Source organism: Brachyhypopomus gauderio, chromosome 1 (assembly GCF_052324685.1).
Source record: "Brachyhypopomus gauderio isolate BG-103 chromosome 1, BGAUD_0.2, whole genome shotgun sequence".
Classification (NCBI taxonomy): domain Eukaryota; kingdom Metazoa; phylum Chordata; class Actinopteri; order Gymnotiformes; family Hypopomidae; genus Brachyhypopomus; species Brachyhypopomus gauderio.
The window spans coordinates 5,997,970-6,010,941 of record NC_135211.1 but is presented as its reverse complement, the minus strand read 5'-3'; the positions used below and the strand labels follow the sequence as shown (position 1 = coordinate 6,010,941).

The 12,972-nt window shown below is 47.0% G+C and overlaps 1 protein-coding gene across 1 annotated transcript; it reads left to right on the top strand.

The window, feature by feature from the left end:
* The first annotated feature begins 898 nt into the window (after positions 1-898).
* On the top strand, positions 899-10,285 carry rnd3a (Rho family GTPase 3a). The gene is made up of 5 exons (XM_077020854.1): positions 899-1,193; positions 1,323-1,410; positions 6,461-6,570; positions 7,381-7,515; positions 8,131-10,285. The coding sequence occupies exons 1-5, from the start codon at positions 1,044-1,046 to the stop codon at positions 8,377-8,379; spliced, it is 732 nt and encodes a 243-aa protein (XP_076876969.1). The 5' UTR covers positions 899-1,043; the 3' UTR covers positions 8,380-10,285.
* Positions 10,286-12,972: the final 2,687 nt, after the last annotated feature.

Here is a 12,972-nt window from a genome sequence, read left to right as displayed (position 1 = left end):
CCTACCAGATCCTGCACAGCAAGATGGCAACCGTGCAGCCAGTGGACGCCGTACTAATCATTGGTGTGTGCTGACTGCACCTACGCTCTCCCCTTTAACAGCATACATGGAAAGAATGAAAGCAGTAAAATAACTTGCTCTTTACTACCTCTCTTGTAATTAAAAGAAGATATTAGTCATGCTAGCTGTTATCATTCTTATCATATTTCAGGATCTCTCTGTCTGATTCTCTCTTTTGGTTCTAGCTTCCATGACAACTCCCAAGGCAAAGATGTGACGTGTGTGTGGGTGTGTGAGGGCTTTTCCTTTACCATCTATGTCTGTACCTTTGGAATATGTATATATAAACAATACTTTTACGATTCTACCGCTCGTAGAGAGAAATGCATTAACCTCAGAAAACGTGAGTGAACGTGCATTCACGCTTCTTCTCCGTCGTCAATAAGATCGTGGAAGCCCCGGATGTTTATAAAGTAGCTTAAATGTGCATTGGCCTTCCTTCATCCGTGCTAATCTCCTCTTCAGGCGGAAGAATGCAGCACTGTAATGTTTCCGTCACGCGTGACTTGTTTTCTGGGCAAGCAGGCGTGCGGTAACAAGCAGGGAAACTAAGTAGCGTTTTCCCAACTGCAGGCGTGGGAGCTCGCGCCTGGCTTTTGCAGAGTCCTCATTGCCTCTAAGTATAGGCTAAAAGTTCCGCTTCGACACTGACCTGAGGCCAGTTTTAGTAGTTCACGTCTGATAGCTTGGCAAGGTAAAAGTGGTCATAGGATTCAATGCATCATTGGGGGGGGAATAAAAGCACAAAGGCTGCGCGTGACGGGCGGAGGGAGGAGGCGGGGCCGTAGTGTCGCTGTAAGGGCGGTGATTGGTCAGGGACGCGCGTATAAAAAGCGCCGACACGAACTAATCCGAGAGATTGGGATTTGGGTAACGGAGGGAGTATAACGGGGGAGTCACGGAGACGGACGAGCCCACGCGCAGCTGACGGTGCCTTCACGCGCTCCTCTTCACGAAACACACACACACACCGAACATCATCAATGAAGGAGCGAAGGGCGTGCCAGAAACCGAGCCTTCAGTGCGGAATGGACCCGAGTCCGAGTGTGAAGTGTAAGATAGTGGTGGTGGGGGACGGCCAGTGTGGGAAGACCGCGCTGCTCCACGTTTTTGCCAAGGACTGTTTCCCTGAGGTAAAACCACCCGTCTAAGACAAGAGCGCCGTTTCTTTCTTTTTTTCTTTTTTTTGTTTACACATTTTTTGCTCACTGGTTATTTACTTGATGCGAATTGACCGTATTCTGTCTTGTTTTTTTTCGTAGAATTACGTGCCCACCGTGTTTGAGAATTACACGGCAAGTTTTGAGATTGACACTCGGAGGATTGAACTGAGTCTGTGGGACACGTCGGGTAAGGAGACTCGGTTCCGTCCGTCTCGCTGGTTTAAAGACCCGTGTTGTTGTACGATATCATATCATATCAGTATCATAATTATAATACAGCACGAACCGTCGTTTGCCGACACCATCTAGAGAAGTTGGGCTGGACTTTAAATGAACGTGTTCCTATAATGCTTGTGTGGTAGTCAGGCGTGGGGTGTGTTTGGTTTTTTCGGGGTAAGTCCTACTCGGATGACCCTGGCATGCCCCGGCGTGCTGTGTGTGTGTGTGTGTGTGTGTGTGTGTGTGTGTGTGTGTGTGTGTGTGTGTGTGTCGTGTGAGACGAGAACGTGACTGCAGTATCACTCTTGAGATCATGTAGTAAGGAGTGTAAGTCTGTTCGAGAGTACACTATACACTACTGCCCTTAAACTGCTGCCCCTACTCACAGTTTTTGGATGAAGTTTGAGGAAATTGTTTCTGTGTTTTATCAATATGTATATTCAGTTGTGGTAAGATTAGGCTATCTGGTCAAGCCTGCAGTGTGTGTGTGTGTGTGTGTGTGTGTGTGTGTGTGTGTGTGTGTGTGAACTCAGTCCTACAGACCGGTACCAGTTGGCCCCTCCAGCCTCTTCCAACTTCTCTGACCCTCTTGCGTGTTGCTGTCTAGCAGATCCCAGATGAATTGTCTTCCAGGAAGACAGACAGGAGTTCAGTAGAGCTCAGGGTTAGGGTTAGACAGGAGTTCAGTAGAGCTCAGGGTTAGGGTTAGACAGGAGTTCAGTAGAGCTCAGGGTTAGGGTTAGACAGGAGTTCAGTAGAGCTCAGGGTTAGGGTTAGACAGGAGTTCAGTAGAGCTCAGGGTTAGGGTTAGACAGGAGTTCAGTGGAGCTCAGTGGTCCTGCGGCCCAGTTATGGAGTCACGTCTGCAGCAGACCACACCAGTCCGGCTCATTACACGTATTAACGCTGGTGAATGCGGTTTAGTCCCGTGCTAGTCTGGGATTAATTTCCTTCCTCCTTAATACTGATGGCGGGTTTAAAGGATTTAGCGGTTGCGAGTGAGTTTAGGAACTGAAGCGAGTAAAATGTCCAGGTGCTCATGGTGAGGTGGATGTGGGGGTAAGTGGCGGGTTGAGTGAAGTCTACCGCGTGCACTCGCTCCTCGGCTTGGCGCGCGAGACGCTGATCACCGTCGCGCGGGGCGTTTTTGACTCGATTGAGCGCGCGCGTGTGTGTTTGTTTGCGATTCCCACGCAAAAAATGTTTGACAATGTAGGAAACCAGAAAACACAGTGGTAGCCTGCAGTCGTAGTAAACGAAAACAATCTTGACGAGGCAAAGTTGTTTTGTTTTTGTTTTTATTTAAAGCTGTGATTCATTTGATTATAACTGAAAGGGCAAAACCTTAACTTTGGCTTGTAACGTGTGTATATATAGTTAATAATAATATGAAAGAAGGAGAGAGCACATATTTTACTGCGTAAATGTGTTGTAGTGTTATAATTATGGGAGAGAACAGAAGGACATTGGTGTGAGACCTACAGTATCACAGGACAGTGATTCCTTGTTGAGTTGAGTTGAATTGGTGAGTTCTTATTGTGCCTTAATCACATGGGTAACAGTAATGGTGTTGTCCATCAATGCCTTCCTACAGTGCTTAGAAATCATTTGCTTCTAAAGGTTTGACCATTTAAGATCTTCCTAAACTGGGATAAAGAACCATTTTATAGCATCTAGCAATGGTAGTGAGTAATTGGGAGATATTTCAATCTGAAGCCTTAACATGTTTCCTGACCGGTACCAGTGAGTCAGTTCCTGTTGGTCTGTCGTTTCCTGTCTCATTCTTGCCTTGTCTCTCTTCCGTCAGTACTGTTTGTCTTTTCCGATGAGGCTCAGACTGATATGTGCTCATTTCAGACTCATTTTTTGTGGCTGTTTATTTTCAGATTCAGTTTTTCTTTAAAACTGCCTTTTTGGAGTTCACTCCAGTTTGAAAATTACTGTTTCTGTAATGAGGTAATTAGTAATTACTGACTGAAGTTCTGTGCAGCTTTAAATCCCCATATACTTCTCCTGCTGTATTTTATGAAGCATCAGAGACTGTGATTCAGGATAACCTGTCTGAGACAAGAGACTATGTGTGTGTGTGTGTGTGTGTGTGTGTGTGTGTGTGTGGCTACTTCCCACTGACTCCATCAGTCAGTCCTTCCTGATTTAGACCCCCCACCATCCTCCCCTCTCAGACTCTGATAACCCCCATGACTCCTGACATCTGAAAGACCAGAGGCTTTACTTCCAGGCTTTAAAGACCAGTATCTACCAGTCAGCACTAATCAATCCTCCCCAACACACACACACACACACACACACACACACTGCTGGCCCTCATACCTCAGGCCTTTTGTCTTTGTGTTATCTGTGGGACAGATAATATGCTCAGGCAGCCGGTATGGTCCTCATTAAGACCCTTCCCCCGTGAGCCTGCTCCAGTCAGCTGTTCGCCCCTGACCGCTTTCTCTCTTTCTTTCTCTCTCTCTCTCTCTCTCTCTCTCTCTCTCTCTCTCTCTCTCTCTCTCTCTCTCTCTCTCTCTCTCTCTCTCTCCCCACTACGCTGGCCAACACTCGCGCTCATATCGCCTGGCAGGATGTTCATAGCTGGGCTGTCGCCTTCTGGTGAGCGTGTCAGAGCGCAGGGCTTTTATTTCCTGATCGAATGGCACTTTTATTGGCTGTGATCTGGTCAGGGAGATGGCTCAGCTGGTATGGGAAGAGCGCGGAACCTCTAGCGTTCCAGAGCGCGGAACCTCTAGCGTTCCAGAGCGCGGAACCTCTAGCGTTCCAGAGCGCGGAACCTCTAGCGTTCCAGAGCGCGGAACCTCTAGCGTTCCAGAGCACGGAACCTCTAGCGTTCCAGAGTGGAACACAGCTTATTTTAGGAAAGGGAAGATTCTGGATAACTTGGAATATAATGATATGGTTATGCAGTAGTAATGTGCGGTTTCTTTATGGCTAATGAAGGCTAGCTGCTTCGTTTTGTCAGTTTATGGTGATTTCCATAGACTGTGGAGATCAATAGACTTTCATTAGCACTCTGGATCAGCCTCTAGGTTTGGACCTCAGGTTAGGTAGCTTATGATTTTGAATTGATCTGTCATTAACTAAACCGTCCTCCTCTGCGCCTGATCTGAGGTCTGTTCCTGTGCTGGACTCCGGGCCCAGAATTGTGGTTCTTGACTCTTGAGCAGCGTGAGCTGGACTTGCGTTCCTCACATACCACACATGACAAGGTTCTCGCGGCCGCCGACCTGCTGACAAAGGCGGTCATTGTGAAATTGACCCGGGGAGAATGAGGGGCGGGTGTTGTGGGGGTGGGGGGCAAAAATATTGTCCGTCTGATTCTTTCTGCGGGAGGATTAAGAGGATTTTCACCTCGTTGGCCGGCGTGCGCAATGGCGTTTCAGTGAGTCCGTCTCCCGTGTGTGAACGGAATGCGTGTTTGTTTCTGGGTCATTAGCAGCTGTTTGGAAGGTGACGCCTACGGGTTAAGCTCATAAGAGGGAGATAATGTAGGTTCAGCACCCTGTAGCACACACACACCACCGAACAGCAAGCTAATTCATATATACACAAACTCCAGTGTGTGTGTGTGTGTGCGCATGCACGCGCGTGCGCGCGCGTGTGTGTGTGTGTGTGTGCTTGAGAGCCAAAAGCACAGCTGAAGAAACCTCTGAGTAAGGAATGTTATTCCTCCAAACATGTGGTGGTGTGGAATTACACACACACACACACACACACACACACACACACACACACACAGCAAAGCGTAGTTGGGGGTCATGTGCCACAGGTGTGTATGGTGCTACTATCAGCTATATATATGCTCTACTAAACAAAAGTCTTTTACAAACACACACACACAGACAGCTGCTGGCTTTTCCTCAGAGGAAAGGCTGATGGTGGATGGAGAGAGGTTGTATTTGTGAGCAAGATGCGGAAAGGTGTGTGTGTGCGCGTGTGTGTGCGCGCGTGTGTGTGTGTGTGTGTGCACGCCTGCCTCTACACCAGCGGTGGTCAATGTGGCCTTTACAGCAACAGATTGGCTAATGATGCTGAATGTCAAATTAAACGCACGTCACAGTCTGCCCCTTTCCTGAGGACTACACACCACACACCTGTTGGGAAATCGGTTCTGATCATCTTAGGCTTTTCTTATTGTCTTTCACTCTCCCTCTCTTACATTTGTGTGTTTGTCTCTCTCCTTTCCTCTCTTTCTCCAGTGTGTGTCTCTCTAGTGAGTTGAGGGGACATATTATCAACATGGGTTTTCTTTTTCACTATGTCCTCATGCCTGGAATATTAATGGGTGAAGTAGGATTGTGGTGGTGAGCCCACTCTCACCCTGTGTGTGTGTGTGTCTGTGTCTGTGTCTGTGTCTGTGTGTGTGTGTGTGTGTGTGTATATGTTTCTGATTCAGAGCAGACCTCCCACAAGTCAGGTTAGACATAAAAAACAGAATTCTCAAGATTCTTGGCCGAGAGGTCACTTTACATGTGGGAAGTAGTAACTTTTCAAAACCTCTCTCTCTCTCTCTCTCTCTCTCTCTCTCTCTCTCTCTCTCTCTCTCTCCCTCTCCCTCTCCCTGCCCTCCTTGCTGCTTTTCACATCCCACATGTTAAGAATTTTAATGTTGCACAAACACTGCTTGTTGCTAGTAAAGTTTCCAAGGCTGTTGACATTTTCCCCGTGAGTGAGTTTGTGAAGCTTATTCGCTGCTGTCTCCACATTGTCTCGTACAGCCCCCTCCTCCCCGTGTCTCATACAGCGCTCACCTCAGCGTCTCTCAAACATGTCTCACTTCCATGTGTCTCGTAAGATCTCACCCTACACACAGCTCTGGCCTCCGTAGCGCTGTGTAACAGCTCTCATACTCTGTCGATGGAACTTCAGAAGGGACTCCAGTAAAGTGTCTGTTGTACAAGCCCAATGTCTTTTCTTCTTGTGTTTGTTTGTGTGAGAAACACGTGTGTTTGTGTGAGAAACCGTGCTGATCACACTGTCCTTTCCCGTCTGTCACCCAGGCTCGCCGTATTACGACAACGTCAGGCCCCTCTCGTACCCGGACTCTGACGCCGTCATCGTGTGTTTCGACATCAGCCGGCCCGAGACTCTGGACAGCGTCCTTAAGAAGGTTGGTATGGACCGGCTGGGCTTCCGTACCTGTCTCTTCCTTCGCTCGTCTTTTACCGCCACGCGTATCTGCAGACACGTCATGCTCTCCGCCCACATGTCCGAGAATGGTCCTCCGTTGTGTGGGTCTGGTTTAAGTTCCCTCTCTCGGGTATAATCTCAGGTGGGATTATGTGTCCCCCCCCCCCCCCCCGGTGAAGGTAGTGTACTTGTAGAAAGGTTGGTGAAAGGTTGCCAGTAGAAGTTACTCTTCAGGTCTGAGGTCAGCTTGTGGGTTCTTGCTGCGCTGGTTAAGGTTGTGTGATGGGAGGTGTATGCTGGTCTCAGGTCAGCTTCTCTTGAGCAAAAGCCACGCTGCTGATCATGGGAAAGGGAGAGCGGTGAGCACTCGTGTTTCCAAGCCAACAATCACCCGGGTGTGTCGGAGCGAACCAGATCCGTCGACCACAGAGGAGGGCAGTGTGTGTGCAGCACATTCACCGAGACACACACGTACACACACACACACACACACACACACACACACACACACACCACAGCTTGGTCTTTGTTCTGCTGGGGAAAGGAATGGGGATCACCTGTAGAACAGCATCCGCGAGAGCCAGAGGCTAGAGAGAATGCAAATGAACGAGAGGCTTAAAAAGAGGGAAAATGAGGGAAAGAAAGAAGAGGAGACGGTGTGGTGGGCGTGGGCAGGAAGGGGTGTGATGGGGGGGCAGGTAGTGTGAGCCTGTTCTCGGGGGGGGGGGGGGGGGGGGGTGACTCCCGAGGTTCCTGCCGTCTTCATGACTTCCTGTCCGTTTCCCTGCAGTGGAGAGGGGAGATCCAGGAGTTCTGTCCCAACACCAAGATGCTGCTCGTGGGCTGCAAATCGGACCTGAGAACAGACCTCACCACCTTGGTGGAGCTGTCCAATCACAGGCAGGCACCAGTGTCATATGATCAGGTGAGGTGCAGCCATTGGACAAATCAGAGCACACACAAAGACTGATGTTCGTCATAAACCCAAAGCACCGTTGAGTGTATTTCTGACAGAACTCTCTCTCCTAGATCAGCATGTAACCGAAAATATTTCCTAAAGATAATCATCATCTTCAAGGCATATAAAAGGATTTAGAAGTGTGAACTTTGGCATTAGTTTGCGTGAATCATCGTTTTGCAGAATGCGTCTCGTGTTTTTCGCAGATGGGTTCGTTTTCTCAGTCTGTAATTAGCTTACACAACAGCTCCTCATTATGGCTACGTGATCCTTAATTACTTGGCCGTGTGATCTTGGCTTATCGTCAGAGTCGTTTTGGAAGCAATTATGATGCCGTCGATGGCGCAGGAAGGTTAAATTCGACATCAAATGAAAGCTGTTTGAGATTAAGGGTATGTCATCCTTCATCAGATTTCAGTGCACAAAATGAAGTGGCAATGGATTTGAAATGATATCCGACAACGAGGAATCCAGCTGTTTAAAAAAAATTAACGAGGCTATTTGTTAATAGCTAATTGATGTCAGATTGGTGGTGACAATCTGGTGACGGTCTCTCTCTCTCTCGCTCTCTCTCTCTCTCAGGCCTCGGCGATGGCTAAGCAGATCTCTGCTCCGTATATCGAGTGCTCGGCGCTGCAGTCGGAGAACAGCGTTCGGGACATTTTCCACGTGGCGACGCTCGCCTGCGTCAACAAGAGCAACAAAAACGTGAAGCGCAACAAGTCGGCCCGCTCCACCAAACGCATCTCGCACATGCCCAGTAGGCCGGACCTGGCTGCCGTGACGACGGACCTTCGCAAGGACAAAGCGAAGAGCTGCACGGTCATGTGACTAAACAAGGAAGAAATGCATACTGGGAAATAATGGGGGCGTAGGCGGGGGGTGGAGGTAGAAAGGGGAATTGTGGATGTCCCTCTGTCCATACAAGAGAGAGTGTGGGAGAGAGGGAGGTTGTGCACTTTATTCCCTTATTTCTCTAGTTACGATTCGAGACGCGTCATTCCACGTCCTGTAGCCCAAGTGCTTAGAGTGTGGAAACAGTCCATAGGTTAAGCACCACCCACTCCCCTAATCTTATCCTCAAGCAGGAGGAAGTCGTCCTCGTACCCCCCCCCCCCCCGCCCCCCCCCCCAACTAATGAGAGGTCTCGCTTCTGTCACCTTGAAGCAACACAACTTCCTCACGTAAGGATTCAGGAAGTGCTGTGGGTTACGTGTATCCTCAGTGTGGTGTAGGAGGAGGGGCTTAGCTTTTGGGGTTTTCAGGAGCCAGAGAGAAGATGCACACTAGATTATACAACTCTTACTGGTACATGAGAGAGAAAGAGAGAGAGAAATGTGAAAGGAGTCAAAGGGAACCAGAAGTTAATAGCAGGGGGAGTGAGAGTGAGAATAAGGGGAAAGGGGATGTGTTTGAAGACGGCCATCTTTCACTTCTCACTCTTTTTGCCACATTGAGCATTAAGGAGAACTGAAAGGCCTGTACATCACTGTGGATTGGGACGCTTCCTTTCCTGGACAACTACAGTACAGTTGGTGGTTCTCTTTTTCTTTTTTTTTCCTCCCCTTCTCAATATCGCTGAGTACCGCTAAAGTTTGAGTGCATACTTCTGTCACCAAGGATACACAAAAACAAATGTTGCGACCCAAAAACAAATGTTACTTGAGGGGTTTTTTTTTTCTAAAAACCAAAGAGTTTGTGTTTGGGTCCTGGATCCTGTCGTCACTCTGAGATGGGTCAAGGTTCTTTGGTTGCCGTACCGTCGTCTGTCTGTGATTTGGTCCTGACGACGTCTTTTCTGAAATGGTTGAATAACTGGGGCTAAGCCCACCACAAATACACACACACACACACACAGCCTGCATCACGTGATTGCCCCTAAAGCCACGTGAACTGACCACCCTCTGTCTCACGTGGGTTTGTCCAAGACCCGTGACTAACAGCCAAGACCATAGCAGGACCGTGTGACGTGATGCTGACTTCAGTGCCCCGATATCACAGGTCATCCGCTCCCATGGCAGCCGCCATTCCGTTAATGACCTTGTGTGGTTGTTCGATTTGAATTGTAAGATTAACAATGATTTAACCTGTAAAAGCTTAATGACTGCGTATTTGTTTGATATGTTTCGATTTTTTTTCGTCTGCTCTGCTCTGTGTGAAATGGCCTTGTCGTTCAAAACTATGCAGTTCATTTGCTCCAGGAAAGAGACTGAGAGAAAAGGAGGGAGAGATGGAGAAAGGAGAGAGATGAAGACGTACAGGAGTGTTCTCAGGATGGTTTCCCACAGGCTTAAAGACCTGATCAGTTGAGGCCAAAGCCAGATAAAGTGAGGAACAGCACTCAAAACTGATTGGCTGATCTGCTCGAAGTTGATTGGCTCACGTCCCGTCCGATGCCTAGCAGGTCAGCAGTTGCACTTTGAGGTTGTGACATTTTACGTAAATGTACAGTCTTGTGTGCTTTTCTATTCTCTTTTGAGCTAAAAAATTTCCATAGTCACTTTCCTCGACTTTGAACTGATCTTCACACAGGCAGTATTACCACATCTCACAGTTTGTATTTAAGTGTTAGTGAAAGGAAAAATGTGTAGGGAATGAAAGTTACTTCAAAAGTAGGCAATCTCATTTATTTTTAATGAAATCTGTTTGTATGTTCTGTTCATGTTGCCACAATATTTATTGAACTGTTATTTTGCTCTCCTAATAAATGTAGAAATTAATTAAAGGAAGTTTTTTTTTATATGAAATCATCTGGTGTGTGTAAGTGAACATGTGTGCGTTTTGATTACTTCTCTCACTTTCTTATCTCCTTTGGGTTCTCCGTTTTCAGCCTGTACCTTCAACACACACTTTGGAGAATCTGCAAGGTTTGGGTTGGTGTTGTGGAAGAGGTTTGATTTGCATGGGAAAGATGTGGATTTTCACAGGGAAGGTTTGAGTTTGAGCAAAGATGTAGGTCTTTCTTGCCTCAGGTTTTATTAAACCAACATCCATGATGACCAAAGATGTGCGAGGATCAATAAACCAGGATAAGGCTTAGAAACACATTGGTCAAGACACAGCAAAGACATCAGGCAGTACAGAATGCTCTTAGTAACACATGCCGCCTGTTAGAACAGCCCATCAGAGTTCATTCATGATGGGAAACTATGAGACATGTAAAGAGGTAATGGCTGTTGGTACATAAAATACTGTATGCAGGCCACATCCACCATGCATTGGATGACACTTAGAATATCTGGTTTTGTACTTTCAATATTACGTATTAGAAATGATAATTATTGTCTTTATTCATGTCTTAATCAGATGCTATTATGTAAGATGTAAGCTTTGGACACCAGATTAGACCCACATTTTATCACCTGACCCATTTTTCAACATGACTGACTGGAAAAACCCCAACCAGCCTTCAGCCTTAATGCATCTTCATAGATCTGACGTGGTCAACTGACCTGTCTGATTCTGGTCTGATCCTGATATGTTTCTGATTTGATTCAGAGGTGATCTGCATCACTATTGATGATGCGATTGCCTGCATCAGTATTATGAGCAGCAACTTCTCAGACCCAACCAAACGCTCACAGCTGACTGGATGACTGCATTGCTTTGTAGTCATGATCTGAATTGTGGCACGGTTGCCACTGTAGTGGTTCGAGGCCACAAACTGGAACTGACCAAGTTAATCACCCAGCCTGAACAGAGACAAACAGGACCTCCAAACTGCTGTATGGGCTTCAGGCCTGATTATGAACACCCCCCCCCCATTCACTCCAGCGTCATGGCAGCATGTAACAAAAACAGATTCAAATAGTCACAGCTCCGAAATGAACGTTTTATGACCACAAATTTTCGTAGCATGGGTCCAAAATGTTAAAAATAATGTTCAAGCACCAGCATAAAGAAGAGTTCTTAGATCATGGACAACACAATGTCTTCATTCATCAACTGTGTGCTGACTGTAGGACACTTGGCCTGTTCAGCATGCGATTCCGATGCCACGCGGCACCGTAGTGATGATTTTGCTGGTCCCACTTATGATTAACTGCATTTTGCTGGACATCACTGGACCCTGCTTCACTTTCCTGGTTCCTAGAACACCTTTGATTCTGAAGCAGTAGTTTTAATGGATCTTGTGACGACCTCTGTGATGTCCTTTATTACACATAAGCTACGAGAAGGCTGTGTGCACAGCAGTACAAAGGCTACTGTATTTATATGTTTTTAATTTCTTAAATCCAGAGGAACGAGAAACACATTGTAACTAATCAGTCTGAAGGAAACACTTTAACTGAACCTGAACACTGCACTGTGAGTCCCTACTGTCCCTACTGTCCGAAACAGATATCTGTGCCCTTCTCTGGTTTGGTTTGTTTTGCCGTGCTGTTAAGCGGTATGGACAGCTTGAATTCCTTTAGTTAATTTGTTTTCATCCATATTATCTTCAGGTACTGTTCATAGTCCTCTCAGCAGATACCTAATCTGTTTGGCATAAATATGTCATATCCAAGTTTTTAATCCCCAGTGTGTTTATGGTAATCTTATATCTTCTGTTTTTGAAGATACAAGTATACACATACATGCACTACCAAAGCTCTGAAGATGGCACGTGTGTGTGAGTGAATGTGAGTACATTTACGAGTGTGTGTGTGTGTGTGTGTGTGTGAATGTAAATTGTAGAGTTCTGTGAACGTGTGTGTGTGTGTGTGTGTGTGTGTGTGTTTGTGTGTGAGTGGGAGTGCGGTTGTGTGTGTGTGTGTGTGAGATCTGTGCCCTGGTGTTCTGTGTCCATGTCTTTACAGTCTTTGTCTTGGCTCTCTGGGCTGACAGTGACACGAAGGAACGCCGGGAAGGAAATGATGTTGAAGCCTTTGAGTGGAACATACTCTAACGGTGCTTTTTTTTTAGCCTGACAGGAAATATACCACACACACATTTAAGCTGCGTGTGTGTGTGCACGTGCGTGTTCGCGTGTGGACGGGAGTCCTTGCACGTCTCTGTGTGACATGTTCTTGATGATCCAAATGCAATTGTGAAGAATTAATTGAGTGTGTGCGTGTGTGTGTGTGTGTGTGTAAATGACACTACAGTAGTCATGGTAAACACATACAGCAACGAGAGCAGGTCATTTGTAGAACACCTTTCACGTCATACGCGTGACGCTTCACAGGAACATTCACATGCGTGGCGATGAAATCTCTGGATCTTTCAGCTGCGTTCCTGTGGACACGTGCTCCTAGCAGAGTGTTCGTGCCACGCTGCTGCTCTTTCCCGTTATTGCTGGGCACAGGACCGGTTCAGCAGAATGCGGAGAGGGTTTGTGTACTTCGGACTGAGGAGAGTTACGCCGTAATGGGCAAGGATAAAGATCATTGCAAGTCCAACTGCTGATCTCCAGGGATTTTCTAGTTCTGACAGACACAAAGA